Source organism: Balaenoptera borealis (assembly GCF_965194805.1).
Source record: "Balaenoptera borealis genome assembly, chromosome: 13".
NCBI classification, from domain to species: Eukaryota; Metazoa; Chordata; class Mammalia; order Artiodactyla; family Balaenopteridae; genus Balaenoptera; species Balaenoptera borealis.
In genome coordinates, this window is record NC_138870.1 from 42,153,165 (window position 1) to 42,169,026 (window position 15,862).

At 54.3% G+C, this 15,862-nt stretch overlaps 2 protein-coding genes across 6 annotated transcripts in view; one reads left to right on the top strand and one right to left on the bottom strand.

Annotated features, from left to right (window-relative positions):
• Nucleotides 1-1,811, top strand: part of KCNH3 (potassium voltage-gated channel subfamily H member 3) — a 19,098-nt gene extending 17,287 nt beyond the window's left edge. For 2 of the 3 annotated variants that reach the window (XM_082352358.1, XM_082352360.1), the window contains exons 14-15: nucleotides 650-726; nucleotides 819-1,811. In XM_082352358.1, the coding sequence (XP_082208484.1) occupies nucleotides 650-726; nucleotides 819-1,415 (674 nt within the window). In that variant the 3' untranslated portion in view covers nucleotides 1,416-1,811. Of the gene's footprint in view, nucleotides 1-545; nucleotides 727-818 lie in introns of all 3 variants that reach the window. The other variant, XM_082352359.1, reaches the window with a different exon arrangement.
• MCRS1 (microspherule protein 1) lies at nucleotides 1,805-12,004 on the bottom strand. 3 transcript variants are annotated; one of them, XM_082352452.1, is made up of 15 exons: nucleotides 11,872-12,004; nucleotides 10,581-10,700; nucleotides 9,934-10,072; nucleotides 9,430-9,568; nucleotides 8,657-8,815; nucleotides 8,397-8,506; nucleotides 7,356-7,464; nucleotides 6,943-7,081; nucleotides 3,916-3,991; nucleotides 3,531-3,559; nucleotides 3,310-3,402; nucleotides 3,025-3,107; nucleotides 2,742-2,829; nucleotides 2,367-2,494; nucleotides 1,805-2,243 (listed from the first exon to the last, which is right to left on the bottom strand). In XM_082352452.1, the coding sequence occupies exons 2-15, from the start codon at nucleotides 10,588-10,590 to the stop codon at nucleotides 2,157-2,159; spliced, it is 1,389 nt and encodes a 462-aa protein (XP_082208578.1). In that variant the 5' UTR covers nucleotides 10,591-10,700; nucleotides 11,872-12,004; the 3' UTR covers nucleotides 1,805-2,156. The 3 variants fall into 3 exon arrangements, with proteins under 3 accessions (XP_082208578.1, XP_082208576.1, XP_082208577.1); XM_082352450.1 differs by lacking the exon at nucleotides 10,581-10,700 and having other exon boundaries at nucleotides 11,872-11,972; XM_082352451.1 differs by lacking the exons at nucleotides 10,581-10,700; nucleotides 11,872-12,004 and adding an exon at nucleotides 10,260-10,574.
• Nucleotides 12,005-15,862: the final 3,858 nt, after the last annotated feature.

Genomic DNA, 15,862 nt, shown 5'->3' on the forward strand with positions numbered 1-15,862 from the left:
GGTCTGGGGGGAAGTTGGCAGGGCAGCCCCTTTGCCCTGGGAGCCTCTGAGAAAGTGTCAGGGCAGACTTTGGGTGCCCTCTTTTTTTTTTTTTTTGGGTGCCCTCTTGCCCTCACCCACCTGCATGGTTTGGGCAGGGCAGTGGGGTAAGACCAGCACCTTGGTGTTGGAAGGTAGCTGGAATGGAGCTTGGTGAGATCTCTGCTGCCAGGTCTCTGTGTGACCTTGGTTCTCACCCCAGCTTCCCGTCTGTAAAAAGGTGGTTGTGCATGTTAAATGAGATAATGGTGCTGAAACCCTCAGCACCGTGTCTGGCCCAGTGGGGGGATACAGGACTGGGGAAGCAGAGTTGAAAGTGGCCCCTGGGCAGGCCAGGCGGCCCAGGGAGTGTCCCCTTGCCTGGAGGACAGAACAAGAGACAGGCATAAAGGCAGCTTCCTGAGGGGGAAGCACAAGCCAGTGTGCCCGAGGCCCCCTGGTGGTTTGCACAGAATTCAGCAACTCAGGTAAGGTTGTAAGTAAGTGGCTGTTCCTGGCGGCAGCAGGCCCGGCCAGGCCAGTGTGGTCTGCGCTAAGTGGGCGGAGGCCTGGACCCCGCGCTGTCTTCGTTCACCAGCCCTGGCTGGTAACCCCACCCTACTGTCCACAGAGAACAGCCTGCGCACTGTCCCCCTTGGGCCCAGCGAGGTGAGGAACACAGACATGCTGGACAAGCTTCGGCAGGCGGTGGGTGAGGGGCAAGGTGGGGGGCGCCTGCTGTTGTGAGGTCCCCACCCCACTGACCACGCCCTCCTCCCACCCTCCTCCCTTCCCTGCAGGTGATGGAGCTGTCTGAGCAGGTGCAGCAGATGCGGGAGGGGCTGCAGTCCCTTCGTCAGGCTGTGCAGCTCATCCTGGCACCCCAGGGGGAGGGCCCGTGCCCTCGGGCGTCAGCAGAGGGGCCCTGCCCCGCCAGCACCTCTGGGCTCCTGCAGCCTCTGTGTGTGGACACTGGGACGTCCTCCTACTGCCTGCAGCCCCCAGCTGGCTCTGTCTTGAGTGGGACCCGGCCCCACCCTCGTCCAGGGCCCCCTCCCCTCGTGGCACCCTGGCCCTGGGGCCCCCCGGCGTCTCAGAGCTCCCCCTGGCCTCAAGCCACAGCTTTTTGGACCTCCACCTCTGACTCAGAGCCCCCAGGCTCAGGAGAACTCTGCCCCGAGCCCAGCACCCCAGGCCCACCGCCTCCTGAGGAAGGGGCTAGGACTGGGCCCCCGGAGCCCATGAACCAGGCCGAGGCTGCCAGTACTGGAGAGCCCCCGCCAGGGTCAGGGGGCCTGGCCTTGCCCTGGGAACCCCATAGCCTGGAGATGGTGCTTATTGGCTGCCACGGCTCTGGCACAGTCCAGTGGACCCAGGAAGAAGGCACAGGGGTCTGACCGCCAGCCCCAAAGCTCAGTGTTGCCACACATGCTGCCATCTGCCCAGCCTCAGGGTGGAGGAAGGGTGGCAGCCACCCCTGGGACTCCGTGCTGCCCGCTGGCTCAGGGCAGGGAGCTTGAGAGCAAACAAGCAAGGGCCTGGCCCCGGACTCTCACAGGGAGGGCTAGAACTTCTTCAGCCGCAGGCCCCAGGCTAGGAATCTTTGGGCTCCTACTCCTGGGGCCCTTCCTCACCTCAGCCTGCTCCTCTGATGTCTCATCTCCCTCTGCAGGCTGGGGGACAGTGGCCTGAGGCCAAGGAGGGGTTCTGCTATCCCCTGCATGTGCCCCTGCCTCACCTGTCCCCACATTTTTTATATTAAAAAAAAAATAATAAAAGAAACTACTTTGGAACTCAGTGCTTTGTATTTACAAAAGAAAAATAATACAGGAGAAGTCTGAAGCTAATCAGCTGGAGACATGGAGCAAAGGTGGGAATCTGGGGGAAAGGGTAGGGGGCCTCTGCAGAGAGAGAAAGGGAGGGGCTCTGGCACTAAGGCAGCCTGAGGGTCCCAGCCTGAGGGTCCCTTTCCCAGGGCCAGCCCCGCCCGCCCGCAGAGGCTCAGATCAAGGGGCCAGGAGCTGAGTCTCCCACAGCCCCCTCTGGTTTTTCCAGGAGCCTGAGTTGCCAGCTCCAGGGGTCTGGGAGGGCAGGGGAAACTGAGGCCAGAGAGAGCCCATGGGTCCTGCTACCACTTCTCACTGTGGCGTGATCTTGGCAGCCTCGGCCCGAATAAGGGCAATGAGGTCCTGGTTGATGAGGAAGACGAATCGCAGGCTGGCAATCTGTGGGCGGGAGAGAAGGGTGGCTAAGGACAGAGGTGAGACTAGGGGCCGGGGCCAGGCCCACACGCTGCCTCACCACACCATGGGGCTCATCCTGGCCTTTCCACCTCCCCCCCAGCTCACCTCCACCACGGAGTTGTTGCTAAGGCGCCATTTGGAGCCACACAGCACAGGTCGTCCATCGATGTAGATGGGCCGCCGGCCCTCATTGGCAATGAAGAAATCACCGTTGTTCTTCAGCTTGATGACACCTATGGGAATAGAGAGGAACGGGGGTATGATAGGATGGGGGGAAGGCCAGAAGAGGGCCTGAAACCCCCATGTACCCTCTGCTTCCTGGGGCTGCTAGAAGGCACCCAGGACTCCCAAGTTAGAGATCTTAAAATGCGAACTCCTCAGCCCCACCCAGTCCCTGAGGTTCCCACGGAGACCAATCCCCAGGGCTGGAGGGCAGCGAGAGGCTGGGAGCGACATCCTCACACTGCTTCCCGCTGGTACCTTGCTTCCGGGAGATCTTCCAGGCCGGACCCTCCAGAGACAGGTCCACGTCAATCTGGTTATCCTTGGTTGCTCTGCCTAGGGTGATCTGGGGAAATGGGGCAGGTGAGGGCTGGAACCTGAGGAATGGGGAGGAGTCCACACAGGCCCAGGAAAGATGAGAAATCAGGGACCAGACATAGAAAGGGCAGTGAGGGGAAGATCGACGGAGATGGGGAACCTAGGAAGGGGGAGGTAGGGGTGGGGACGGGGATGAGGACAGGGAGGGCTGGACCGGCCTCACCTCTCTCGAGCGCATCAGGTACCGCACCATGCGGCCCCGCAGCACTGCCAGGGTCTGGTTGTCAAAGTCCGGAGAGCTCATGCCTGGGGGAGAGCAGCTCATGTCAGAGAAGAGCCCACTCTTTAGAGCCACAGCATGGAAGGCAGGGAGCCAGGGCAAGATCCACTGAGGGAAAGGAGCTAGAGGTCTGGGAAATGAGGGTGAACCCAGCCAAGCAACTACAGGGGCTCAGGGAGGGGCGAAGGGATTTGGAGCACGACCCTGCTGGTCCCCTGGCCTCCTCACCTGTGATGCTATCTACTAGCACCTGCCACTTATGCAGTTCCTGTTCCAGCTGCCGAATCTCTCGTTTCTGGCGCCGGTCAGCCACTGTCAGCTCTGGGGTGGAGTGGGGTGGAGTGGGGTGGTAAGGAAGGACTCTCTGAGGTCACCAGCACCTTGTACTGTTTCTCTCTGTTCCAGCAGGAGCTCCCACCCCCTCACTGTCCCCACCAAGGCACACTCACCATGTTCTAGGACTTCATCTCGCATGTCCCTGGGGGGAGAGAAGAGAAGGATGAATCAGGCTCCAATTTGAGCTCACCTGCCATCACCATTAGGTGCTACTGGGCTCAGTAGGATCCCTCAGTCCCTCAGCCCAGTGGCCCCGTGGGCTGTTCCTCTGGCCTTAGCCTAGCTTCCCTCTCTAGGGTGGGGGTAAGGTACAACGGGGCGGGAGGGACGGAGAGGACGCTTAGCAGGGAGACCAACAGCTACAACTGGAGCTCCAGGCTGAGTCTGGGCTGGGCTCCGTTCCCTGCAGCAGGAGAGGCAGGGCCGGGCAGCACAGGGAGCTCTGTCCTGGGGAGACACTCAGCTCTCTGTGCCCTGCCTGTGGCCCCAGCCACTCACTTGAGCTTACTGTCATCAATCAAGTCCTCTGCGTCGGAGAAATTCAGCACTTGGTCCCCCTTGGGCAGCGGCTGCACTGAACGAAGGAGAGAGGGAGGGTCAGCGCCAATGCTCCCACTCAACCACAAGCTGCTGAGCAGACAAATGAACTAAGAGGACAAACTGTAAAGACAGCCCATGGGGACGGTCTCGTACTGAAATCAACAAAAGTTAACCTGATACAGGTAACAGCTTGCATGCAGATCAGACTGCATGCTACTTTGGCACAAAGCATTCCTGGGGTTAGCTGGGGGGCAGAGGTGGTTCTAGAAAGGGAAGGGAATTAAAATTGACCTTTGGGGCTTCCCTGGTGGCGCAGTAGTTAAGAATCCGCCGGCCAACGCAGGGGACACGGGTTCGAATCCTGGTCCGGGAAGATCCCACATGCCGCAGAGCAACTAAGCCCGTGCGCCACAACTACTGAGCCTGCACTCTAGAGCCCGCGCTCCACAACTACTGAAGCCCATGTGCTACAACTACTGAAGCCCACGCACCTAGAGCCCATGCTCTGCAACAAGAGAAGCCACTGCAATGAGAAGCTCGTGCACTGCAATGAAGAGTAGTCCCCGCTCGCCGCAACTAGAGAAAGCCCGTGTGCAGCAACAAAGACCCAATGCAGCCAAAAATAAAAAAATAAAAAAATAAAAAAAGTTGACCTTTGCATGGTCTTTTCAGTGTGCGAAGAGTTCTCACTTACAAAGCCTTGAACTACGTAGGGAAGGCATTACTATTAGCTGCACGTTACAGATGAGGAAACAGATACAGGAGGAAGGGTTAAACTATGTGACTAGTTCAGGACACAGCCAGGAATCAAGGCCTGCTTTCCTGATTCCAAATCCAGACTGCCTCTTCTACCACATCACATGCTCCCAAACATTTTCTGCCACATTCGGCAAGGGGCTGAGAGGCACATGCCAGTCAAGTCTCACTCAGGATGTATCAGAAGGGAGCCTTAAGCCAGTGTTTTCAAATTGTGGGTCATGACACGTTAACAGGTCATGAAATTCACTTTTTTCCAAAAAAAAAAAGAAAGAAAGGGAATGCAGTAATATCAGAATCCATCAGATGTATTCAGGATAAATATTGTCTCATGCAAGTTTTTCAGTTCTTTTCTGGTCACAATGTAAAAGCGATTGGGGTCCCCAAATCTGAGAACTCCTGCCTTAGTGTCAGTGGTTCCCAGGCCTGCAGCGTCTGCTCATCAGCAGCTCTGACTAGCTAGTGAGACCGCTGGTTGAGGAGTCCGACAACCCCTGGGGTGTCATCACTGCCAGGGATGCGAGGGGGGCTGCACAGGAGCCACAGATGCTCCACCACCACCGCCCTCCACCTTAGTTCAGACTGTGGGGAGACGGGGTTGGGGCAGTCACCTCGCCAGAGCTGCCTGAATCCTACCAACCTAATATTCAGCTGACTTGATAGGTAAGCAGTGTATACTCCCTGTTCCTAGGGACTCCAAGCATGAAATAGCAAAGGAGAAATCAAATATCCACATAAGACGACTCTTGAAGAGAAAAATTATACCTTTACATTAACAAATATACACAATAGGGGCTTCCCTGGTGGCGCAGTGGTTAAGAACCCACCTGCCAATGCAGGGGACACGGGTTCAAGCCCTGGTCCGGGAAGATACCACATGCTGCGGAGCAATTAAGCCCGGGCACCATAACTACTGAGCCTGTGCTCTAGAGCCCGTGAGCCACAACTACTGACCCTGCGTGCCACAACTACTGAAGCCCGCGCACCACAACTACTGAAGCCCGCGCGCCTACAGCCCGTGCTCCACAACAAGAGAAGCCACCGCAACGAGAAGCCCGCACACCGCAACGGAGAGTAGCCCCCGCTTGCCACAACTAGAGAAACCCTGTGCGCAGCAACGAAGACCCAATGCAGCCAAAAATAAAATAAACTTATTAAAAACAAACAAACAAAAAAACAAATATACACAAGGTAACTTTTAAAATAGTGACAAAGGAGCTAGCTACAGCGGTAAAAATAAACTTTATCCAGTGTCTGTTCTCTCTGTGGGAGGTCAGTGATAGCTGAGCCTGAGGAAGCAGCAGAGATCTGGAATAAAGTGGGCTGCCCACTGGGCACTAAATTCAGAGATCCTCAGGAAGGAAAGATGGGGCCTCCCCTGACAAGATTTCCTAAAATCCTCTGGTAGGAATCTTTTATTATCCAGAAGCTGCAGGACCTAGCGAGTAAGGTGACAGGCAGAACTGAAGCTTCATTTTCAGAACAGTATGAACAACTATATAGTAGCCAACATGCAATAATCTTTAGGAAGTAAAAGTAAAGTGTGCTTGGACTATGGAAGTCTGATCCTGAAACCCAAATCTAACTGAAGAGCTTCCTGCAGTTTAATCAGACTGCTTTCCTAATATCTGTTATTAGGAGAGTGAGAGTTTTGCTGGTGAGGGAAGAAAGGAAGCTTTCTGGCCCTAGGGAAAGGAGAAAGACAGGCGGCCTGGGTTAAAGTCCCTGCAGGGATTTGGGAATGGCCTGATGGCAGCCCCACAGCACAAATGCTTGGTGGAAGGAGAGGCAGTGAGAAGGAGTGTGGAAAGACGGAAGGGGCAGAAAGCCTTAGAGAAAGTGGGTGGGAAAGGGGGAAGGGTGAGCGGTGAAGGGACTTTCACATTTTACTCATGTTTGAATGTTACTTGTGAAGAATGTACTATTATTTATGTAATGGTAAAACATGTCAAAAAACACAAAAAAGTCAAGAAGTGGGAGACAACTCTGCCATTTAGTCTTTTTGTTCAGGATTCTAGGCAATTTTGGCTACCCTCACCATGATCCTGAAGACCATTCCAGCCACCTTCTCTCCCTCTGGAAGGAAGTGGTTTTTGCTGCAAAGAGAGGTGAACAAGACACTGGGGGCCACGGAGGGATTTGTTACAGGGCACCTGAGGGGAGCTGTGTCCAGCCCCCTTCACACTCACATACATGCACCCTCACTCTGCCAGCTCCTGGCCCAGTTACCTGTCTGGTCCTCCAACAGGTAATACTGCTTCATGAGCTGCCAATGGGCCTGCAGAGCCTTGGCAGTACGGGCCAGGTAGAAGGCATCAGGGTGTCTGTGCAGCAGGTCCTGGAAGGTCTCCAAGGTAGGCTGGCTGGTCTGGAGGGCAAGAAGCACACTCTGGGCATCTGGGTTTCCCTGCTCCTGTCTCTGCCGTACCATCCGTGCCCCCTGTCCCAGTCCCCAGCAGGAGCTGGAAAAAGCGATAGCTACTGCCGCCCAGGAAGCCAGGCTTGGCTCTCCCTGAGGACCCGGTCCACAAAGGCCTTGCAGGTGTACGTGCGTCTCCAAGCAGTGGAGCCTCCCCGCAGTCAGTTTTCCAGGTTAGCCGGCTCCCGCCCTGCCCCTCAGCATTACCAGCCCTCAGCCTTACCGATCCCACTTTGCTCAGCAGCTGCTCTTCAGCCTTGCTAAACAGGGCCTTGCTCTGGATGGCGGCAATGGCCTCTGGGTGCAGCTGTCTCATGGCCTGGCAGGCCAGCCTGGGCAGGAGGGAGATAGAGGGCAGGGCAGGGTTGAAGGAAGGGTGTCAAGCAATCTGGGGTTCCTACTTCTCCAAAGCCTGCAGGCCTTTGATATCCAGAACTCAAAGATCCAGGCCCTCAACAGGAAGAGCCCAAGGCTTAGCACAGGACCTGTGACCTCGTGCGTCTGCCGAAAACATTAACAGGCAACTCAAAAAACTCAGGTTCCTGTGTTCAACCCCGTGAAGAGGCTCAAGGGCACAGCCGCCTACAGGCCAGTCCGGAGGGAGATCCTGAGACCGGCTGCTGCTAGTGCCCCAAGAACTTTCTCCTTACTTGGCCAAAGCTGCCACCCACTAGCCACCTCCTCTTTCCCAAGCTGTGCCCTGCCCACTTCCTGGTATATCAGGGCTGTGGCTATAGCTTAAGTGGTGACAGGGGCTGTGGAGTAGAAGATGGGTGTTAAGCATTCGACCAAATTCTGATGATGTCAAACGAAGTGACTGAGAAGGAAGAGTGTGTGTTGTGTGTGTGCATAGGTGTATTTGGACTGTTGGAGCTGGAAGAGGCCCTGGTGTTCTTCTGTTCCAACTCCTTCTTCTGGAGGAAGAAACTGTGGGAGGTCAGTGTGGGAAGGCTGGGAGGTGACCGCCCCAAACCACAATGCACACGGTGGTAGAACAGGGCTCCTGGCACTCATGTAGTGTTTTCTCTCACGCTGCTTCCTTGGCTTCCAGGTCCTTGCTCCTGACATCCAGCCTGGATTAGCAGGGTTGGTAGCAGGAAGCAGCTTCCCCCTGAAGCCTGGCAGGTCTTCAGTATCATCTCAGAAGATACAAGGCCCCAAGGAGCCCTGCCTCCCAGGCCCCTCCCCTGTACAATTCTTTCTGTTCAGGAGCCAAATTCTGGTGTCCCCAGTACCACGCCGCTGCTGGGGCCAGCCCACTCACTTGGAGATGACAGGATCGTAGAGCAGGGCGTACCAGCGCTCCTGGACTTCCCTCAGGGTGAAGCGGCAGCTGAACTTCACGCCCAGGTGGACAGATGTCAGGTCATTGGTCTGCAAGGCCCCAGAGTGGTTTGCTCCAGCCTTAGAGCTGGGAAGAACCCTCCCGTGGCACCTACAGGACACTGCTGGGCTAGATGGGGGGCTGGGAACTGGAGGCTGCGGGGAGAAGGCGAACACAACCCCTGTGGTGGGAAGCACTACCTGCAACACGGCATTGATGAGCAGGAGGTCGTCCGCAGGCTTCCAGCGGCCCAGATCCTTGGTCACCTGGAGTGGCTGTTTGCTCTTCTTCACACGTTTGGTGAGTCCAGGGGCTGGGGCTGGGCTGGGCGGCACAGGGGTGCTGGGGGCCTTGGACACCTGGGCAGAAGGCAGGAGCAGAGTGAGCTCATCAGGGCAGCTAGGGCTTCAGGCCTAGAGCTTCGCACACTGTGTGGCAGCTCCAGCCCCACCCAACAACAAACCACAGGCAGGGGGCTCAGCTTTCTAGTGCCCCTCCCTCCCCTTTCCCGCCCCCATCAAAGTACTTCTACACAGTCCTTGACCATATGGGGTCTTCTTTATGCTGGTGGCGCCCCCCCAACCCCAGCATGGAGGGTGGGTGGGGAGGAAAACAGGAAAACACTCTTGCTGGTACAGTGTCTGGGGCCAGAGCAATGCCACCTGGGGGTTATTTTTACAGCCAGCAATGCTCGGAACAGGCTGTCTGCTCCCAGAATAGATGCACGCTCTATGCCTCCTACACAGAATGTGATACAGGATGCACTGACAGGGTGGTGATGGGTGCAGCAAGAAAAGCGGAGTAGCGAGGGATGGGCTCCCAGGAGGGAGGCATCTGAGGTGGGCCGGGGCAGCTTGATCCTCTCATAAGCCTCCTCTGCAGGGCTCTTGCCAGCTGGCAAAGGTTGTGGGGAAACACAAAATCTGGCACTGGCCCCCACCCCTCTCCATTCCCCACGTCTCCCAATCCTCACCTTCTTCTTCTCACTGGAGGAGGGTTCACTCCCCGAACAGCGCCCTGGTTCCACCCCACTGGCCCCCTTCGCCCGGGTAGAGGACTTAGCCAGGCTGCTCTCCACCAGCTCATCGTCAAACTTTTTTCTCTTGATGAACCTGAGAAGAGTCCTACCCAGTGAGCGCTCTGTGCCCCATCCCCAGTACCCACTCACACACACCCAGCTCCTAAAGTAGAGCAGGTTCCCAGCAGGCAGGATGCTAACTGCTCTGGCTCAGTGGGTGGGGCATGGAACTGCTATGCTCCACCCCTGAGATGACAGCATACTGCACCACAAAGATTTCCTGTCCAAGACCTAAGATCTCCCTCCCTTGCTCTCGGCCTCATGGGGAGGGACTTAGTAGGGACAGGAAAAGCACAAGGGTCTGCCAACAGTTGGGTCCCAGAGGGGCTCAGGGAGCCATTCCCAACAGGGGCAAAAGCATGCAGCAGTCTCAGTCTCTGGCCCTTCAAACCCTAGTACCTGGAGGAGCTTCTTCGTTTAGGGATGGTGCCCAAAGCCTGTGAGGAGGCCCGCTTCTGCCCTGCCAGTGACTCCTCATCCTCTGAGCGGCTGGCAGTGCCTGATGCCATCAGGGATGAATCTAGCAGCCCCTGAGAATCTAGAAAAAGAGAAGTGGTGAACCCAGGCCTCCTAAATGCCTAGCAGAGCCCTGAGCCTCTGCACATGGGACCCCTCCTCAGCCCCCCTTCCCCTACCAGCCCTCTTGGTCCCTCCCCTGCTTCCTTGACACTTGAAGTTTTAAGGTGGGAGTTCCTTGGCCATCCAGATCCCATCTGGGCCCAGACCTTCCACGCTGGGCAGTTCTCCCGGTGCCATGTGTCATGTTGTGCAGCACATGGTGCTCAGGTCAGACTGGTGATGCCGACACACCGGGCTCTGGGCATAACTGCTCCCTCTGCCATCAAAATGCAGCCATGCCAAAGAGCGTCAGCTCAACAGCAAGTCAGTCAATTGTGGCCTCTGCCGAGAGGTACGTGGGTGGTGCTGGCCCAGGGGGAGGTGGCAATGCCCAGCCAGGACCGAAAGACACACGTGCCAGGCACGGGGTGGAATCAGCAGATGCTTGGCGCCTGAGCGTTTGGGGAGCTGGCCCGGCCTCATACTACCTTTGTCCATCCTCTCACAGTCCCAAAGCCACTGGTTCCAAACCACAGGGCTAGAAGGAAGGGTCCCACAGGTTCATCCAAGGATTCTGACCAGGTGAGCTTAGAGGCTGAGAAGAGATTCTGCAAAGGAGAAATGAGGCTCCCTGAGGCTCAGGTTTCGAACTGGCCAGCCTCACCTCCTTATAATGGAACAGTTCCCCAGGATCCCATAAGCTAGGGAAAACACCAGGAGAAGAGACACAATATATTCTGCCAATATGACCCTGATAAACCAGTAGCCTTTCGAAGGTCACCGACATCTCTGAGACAGTGATAAAAGCTATGGACCCTAGAAAAATGTACACATTTTAGGAGGTTCACAAACCACTCTAATTCTACTCATAGCCCCTAGGTTAAGGGCCTTGACTATAAACTAGCCAGAAACAAGGGATTCTTGGCTCACTTCTTCTTTGTCAGCTGCCCATTCAGCTCCCCTCCCAGCCCAAAGCAGGGAAAAGGAAACGGAGATTGAACTCCAACCAGTCCATCTCACTTTTTTTCATTTGCAGCTCTGGCTGAAGATTTAGTGGGTGGTACCTCGTGGAAGCTAAAAAACGCGGCTTGGGAACTGAGCAAATATCAACCTCCCTGGGGGGGGGCCTCGCCTAAGCCCGTAGAACTCAGGTATTAGGGACTGCGGAGCGCGCCGCTTCGGAGAGTCCCGCCCCTTCTGACCAGGGTGTCTCTCCGCGCAGCGTTCCAGCCCTGCCCCCAGGTGCGCTCCTCGCGCCGTACCATTTGATACGGCTGGGAATCTTGCCACCTGGGGAGAGGGTGAAGGGCCCGATTCCGCGGGTAGACTGAGGCAGGGTCAGCGCCCCCTGCCTTCTCCAGCCCTCCGCCCCTCGTTCTCCCCGCAAGGGCACACCCACAGTAGGGGATTAGTCCAGGTCTGTTTCAGGGGCTCGGGATAGGAGTGGTGACGAAGTCAGCCCTGCAACTCAAAAGCAAAGCACCGAGTGAACCCCGATGCCCTCGCAGCCTTGGTTTAAGCCCCACGGGCCGGTGGCGGGGAAAGGGAGTCAACTCCCAGATCAATCCTCACCCCACCTTCGGCATGCCACCTTTGCGCATGCGTAACTTCTCGGACCAGATTCCGGCCCGGTCCGGCCCACGCATGCGCAGATTTTCGGGGCGCTCCCGGGGCGGGGCCCCAGACCTGGCGGGGTGTCGTCCCCGGCGGCACTCTGGGGAACTCCATTTCACCCCCAACTCTGCTCAGAACACTCAGAGGCGAACCGCGAGGTCTCACCATTCCTAGGCTGCCAGCTCCAACAATTTCTCCGCGGCGACTGCAGCAGCCGCAGGGCCAAAGCCGGCTTCCGTGAGGCCCGTCTACTTCCGGGTCTACGAACTAAGGGCTGCGCAACCCCTTCCGGTTCGCCCGGGTAACATGAGTAAGGGGGCGTGGCCGTGGTAGCGAAGGTGTCGCTGTTTTGTTAACAGCCGAAATTAAAGGCTTTCCCAATTGGGACAACATATAGGGAGGCATCAGGGATTATAGGATCCAGGTTGGTGGAAGTGATTAAAGGGAAAGGCGAGACTTGGGGCAGGATAGCCTGAGTAGCGAGATGAGGCAACGCTGGAAGGGGCGGGCCCGAGGGTGGGGCCGGGCGGCTGACTAGATTTCGGCTTCCGAATCTTGCAGCCTCCTGAGACATCTAGGACTCTTTGATAGTTTCTCAGGAGCAATTATGGATTGTTTGATTCCACCAAAGGTTTTAGAGAAACTACTCTGTGGCGGGCCCTGTGCTAGGCACAATACGGGGAGATGATGTTGAGCTCCCTCCAGCCGGAGAGATGCATATAGAAGGGGCAGGGAGGTTGATAGCTAAGGAACGGAGGGAGGGTTGTAGGCCGCGGTTCTAGAAGGTAGAGGCCCTGGGAGAAGGAGTGCCCTTCCCATCAGCCCGACCCCACCTGGATTGCTGGAGGCAGCTGTGGGCCCCGGGAGGTAAGACGACCAAAGGAAGCACCTTCAGACGAGAGTGCCCTGGAGATGGGAGGACAAAACTACAGGAAAAGTTGGGAGTTTGGGGGTGTGAGAGCTGTCTTGAGAAACCAGAAAGACTGTTCTCTAAAAGAGGGTTTCTATTTGTTTTATGCTTCCTTGGAGGGGCACAAAAGGGTAATAGCCTTAGAGAAACACACTGCGGCTCAGAATAAGAAAGATACAATTCCAAAGCTGTCCAGCAGCTAGGGTGGTCCCCTCAGTGGAGGTGTCAAGCACACATCACCTGGACATTGCCAGGCGATTCAAGTGTCAGATGGGAGGCTAGCCCTTCTGGGCCTGACAGTGTATGATAGCCTTGTGCTTTAAGAGTCCCCTGTTCATTTGTGACCTTGCTTAATGAGTATTAACCTATTTTATTTCCCCTGAAAGACTGTGTTTTCTGATACAAGGTGTGATGGACTATACTAGATATAGCATAGTAGCTATACTAGGTGAGAGTTATCAGGGAGGTCTCTAAGGAGGTGACAATTGAATTGAGATTTGACAGCTGATAAGGGACCAGTTAGGCAAAGAGCTGGGGTAAGAGGACCTAGTCAGAGGGGACAGCATAACTCCAAAGCAGAAAAGAGCTTGGTGAGTTTGAGGAGGAGGAAGGAGTTTAGTGTGGCTGGAACAGGATGATCAAGAAAAAGAGGGAGGGAGATGAGAATAGAGAGGTCATCAGGGCAGATCACATTAGGCCTTGTAGTTCATGGTATAGATTTTGTTCTTTATTCTTTTTTTAAACAATTTTATTGATTGATTGATTGCCATGCTGCACAGCATGCAGGATCTTAGTTCCCCCACCAGGGATCGAACCCATGCCCCCTGCAGTGGAAGCACAGAGTCTCAACCACTGGACCCCTAGGGAAGTCCCCTTGGCCTTTATTCTTAATGCATTAGAAAGCCCTTAAAGGATGGCAAGCAAAAGCATCCATCCTGTGATATGATTTAATTTTTTAAATGATCCCTTTGTCTACTTGTGGAGAACGGATTGTAGGGGGGCAAAAGAGGAAGGAGAGAGATCAGATGAAGAGGCTATTGTAGCAATCCAAGTGAGAGGGTAAACTCGGGTGGTTTAGCTGGGTTGTGGGGGCAGTGAAGATGGACAGAAATAGTGACTTTGATGTATATTTTGCAGGTAGAACCACAAGGACTTACTGATGGATTGAATATAGGATATGAGGGAAAAGGAAGAATCAAGGATAAGATCTAGATTTTTGGCCTGAGTACCTGGATGGATATGAGACAACCCCCCCTCTTTAGAATATATCCAGAATCTGGTCATATCTCACCAGCTCCAACACTATTTCCTGATCCAAATACCCTGGATTCACCTTCTCTCACCCGGACTATTGCAAGAGCTCCCTAACTAGTCTCCCAGCTTTCATCTTTACCGCCTCTCCTCCAATTTCTTCACAGCAGCTAAAAGAAATGGAAATCCACTCATGTCAAGCCTCTGTGCAAAATCCTCCATCATCCTTGGAGTAAAAGCTCATGAGGTCACGACCTCATCTCCTGCTCCTCTCACTTGGTCTTTTAAAAGTTTCAGGGCTTCCCTGGTGGCACAGTGGTTAAGAATCCGCCTGCCAATGCAGGGGACACGGGTTCGAGCCCTGGTCTGGGAAGATCCCACATGCCACGGAGCAACTAAGCCCATGAGCCACAGATACTGTGCCTGCGCATCTGGAGCCTGTGCTCTGCAACGGGAGAGGCCGCGACAGTGAGAGGCCCGCACACCGCGATGAAGAGTGGCCCCCGCTTGCCGCAACTGGAGAAAGCCCTCGCACAGAAACGAAGACCCAACACAGCCATAAATAAATAAATTTATTTAAAAAAAAAGTTTCGGTCTCCATCCCCTGCATTCTGTATCCCTTCCCTGCTTTGTTTTTTCGTTAGCATTTATTTTCTCCTAATGTGTGATGTAATTTACTTATTTTTTTCCTGTTTATTATATGTCCCCCAGCAGTAGAATATAAGCTCTATGAGGGCAGGGGGGTTTATCTGTTTTGTTCACTGCTATAGTAGGTACTTAATAAATATTTGTTGAATAAGCATGTTAAATAAACCTAGGGGAAAGGGGAAGTCTGTGGGAGGAGGAGGTTTGTATAGGCGCGGAAATGAAGAGTTCTGTTTAGACATGTTAAGTATGAGATGCCTGTGAGGTATTCTGGTGGAGGTGTTGAGGAGAGAGGTGGGCACACTAGTACAGTCAGGGAGGAGACCTGGGCTGGAGATATACATTAGGGAATCATTCTCATGAAGATAATGCCAATGCCTAGGGAGAGAGTGTAGACAGAGACTAGGAAGGTCCAAGACCCATGCCTGGGGCACTCCAACATTTAAGTTAAGGTAGAGGAGGAGCCAGTAAAGGAACAAAAAGAAGAGTGTGGATAAAAAGAAAAGTTAGCAATGGCACCAGTCATCTAACCTCCAGTTAACTGTCCCTGGCTCCAGGGTAATCTTTCACAGTGCAGCACTATCCCTGGGATAGACGTGGCTTACCGTGGAGGCCACGATCATCATGGTTTCTCCTGGATCTTTGCTCAGGGCCCCAGGCTCCTTCATCTGGGGGATTAGGACATGGTGGTTAAGAATACAGGCTCTGCCTGACTTTAAACCTTAGCTCTATCACCTACCATCTTGTGACCTTGAGAAGTTAATATATTTCTTTGCCTCAGTTTGCCATCATCTGCGGGGAAATAATAGTACCCACTTTGTAGGATGGTTCTGAGGAGTAAATCACTCACTGTTTAAACAAGTACGTCGTATATAGCAAGTGCTTAAAAAATGTTAGCTGTTGGTACTGTTCTTAGGGCTTGGGTCTTGGTGTCTCCTGCCAGGTGGTCAGTCTAGGACCCAGACTTTGATAGCACAGCCCCTCCCAGCTCCCATCCACTAGAGCAGGACCAGTTTTTCTTTCACCTAAGGCTGTTACCTTCTGGGCACTCGGTCAGAGGACACAGGATCTCTCTGCTGTTGGCTCAAATATACCTTCTTAGGAAGGCAAGTTTAATAAAGCTGTTGACCAGTACAAAGTTGCCTTTGGATTCACAATGCATTTTAAGTCAACATGAACTCTAATTGATATCTGTACACTTTTTTTTTTTCTCTAAGGGAGGAGAAACCATTTGCAAAGGATGAGTCTCATACACAGACTGAATCTCTCTGAAATATCAACCCCCAAGGTAGAGAATCACAAACTTTATGAAACATCCGACTTATTTAACATTACAAAATGTATATATCT

Bases quoted from the DNA above. Each gene is read 5' to 3' on its own strand.
- MCRS1 (XM_082352451.1), bottom strand. From the start codon at position 10,290: ATGGCACCGGGAGAACTGCCCAGCGTGGAAG. The intron at 3,108-3,309 runs GTGAGGAGGCCA...GCTCTCCCCCAG, and splicing joins GCTAGTAGATAGCATCACAG to GCATGAGCTCTCCGGACTTT. The intron at 2,495-2,741 runs GTACCAGCGGGA...CTATTCCCATAG, and splicing joins GAAGATCTCCCGGAAGCAAG to GTGTCATCAAGCTGAAGAAC.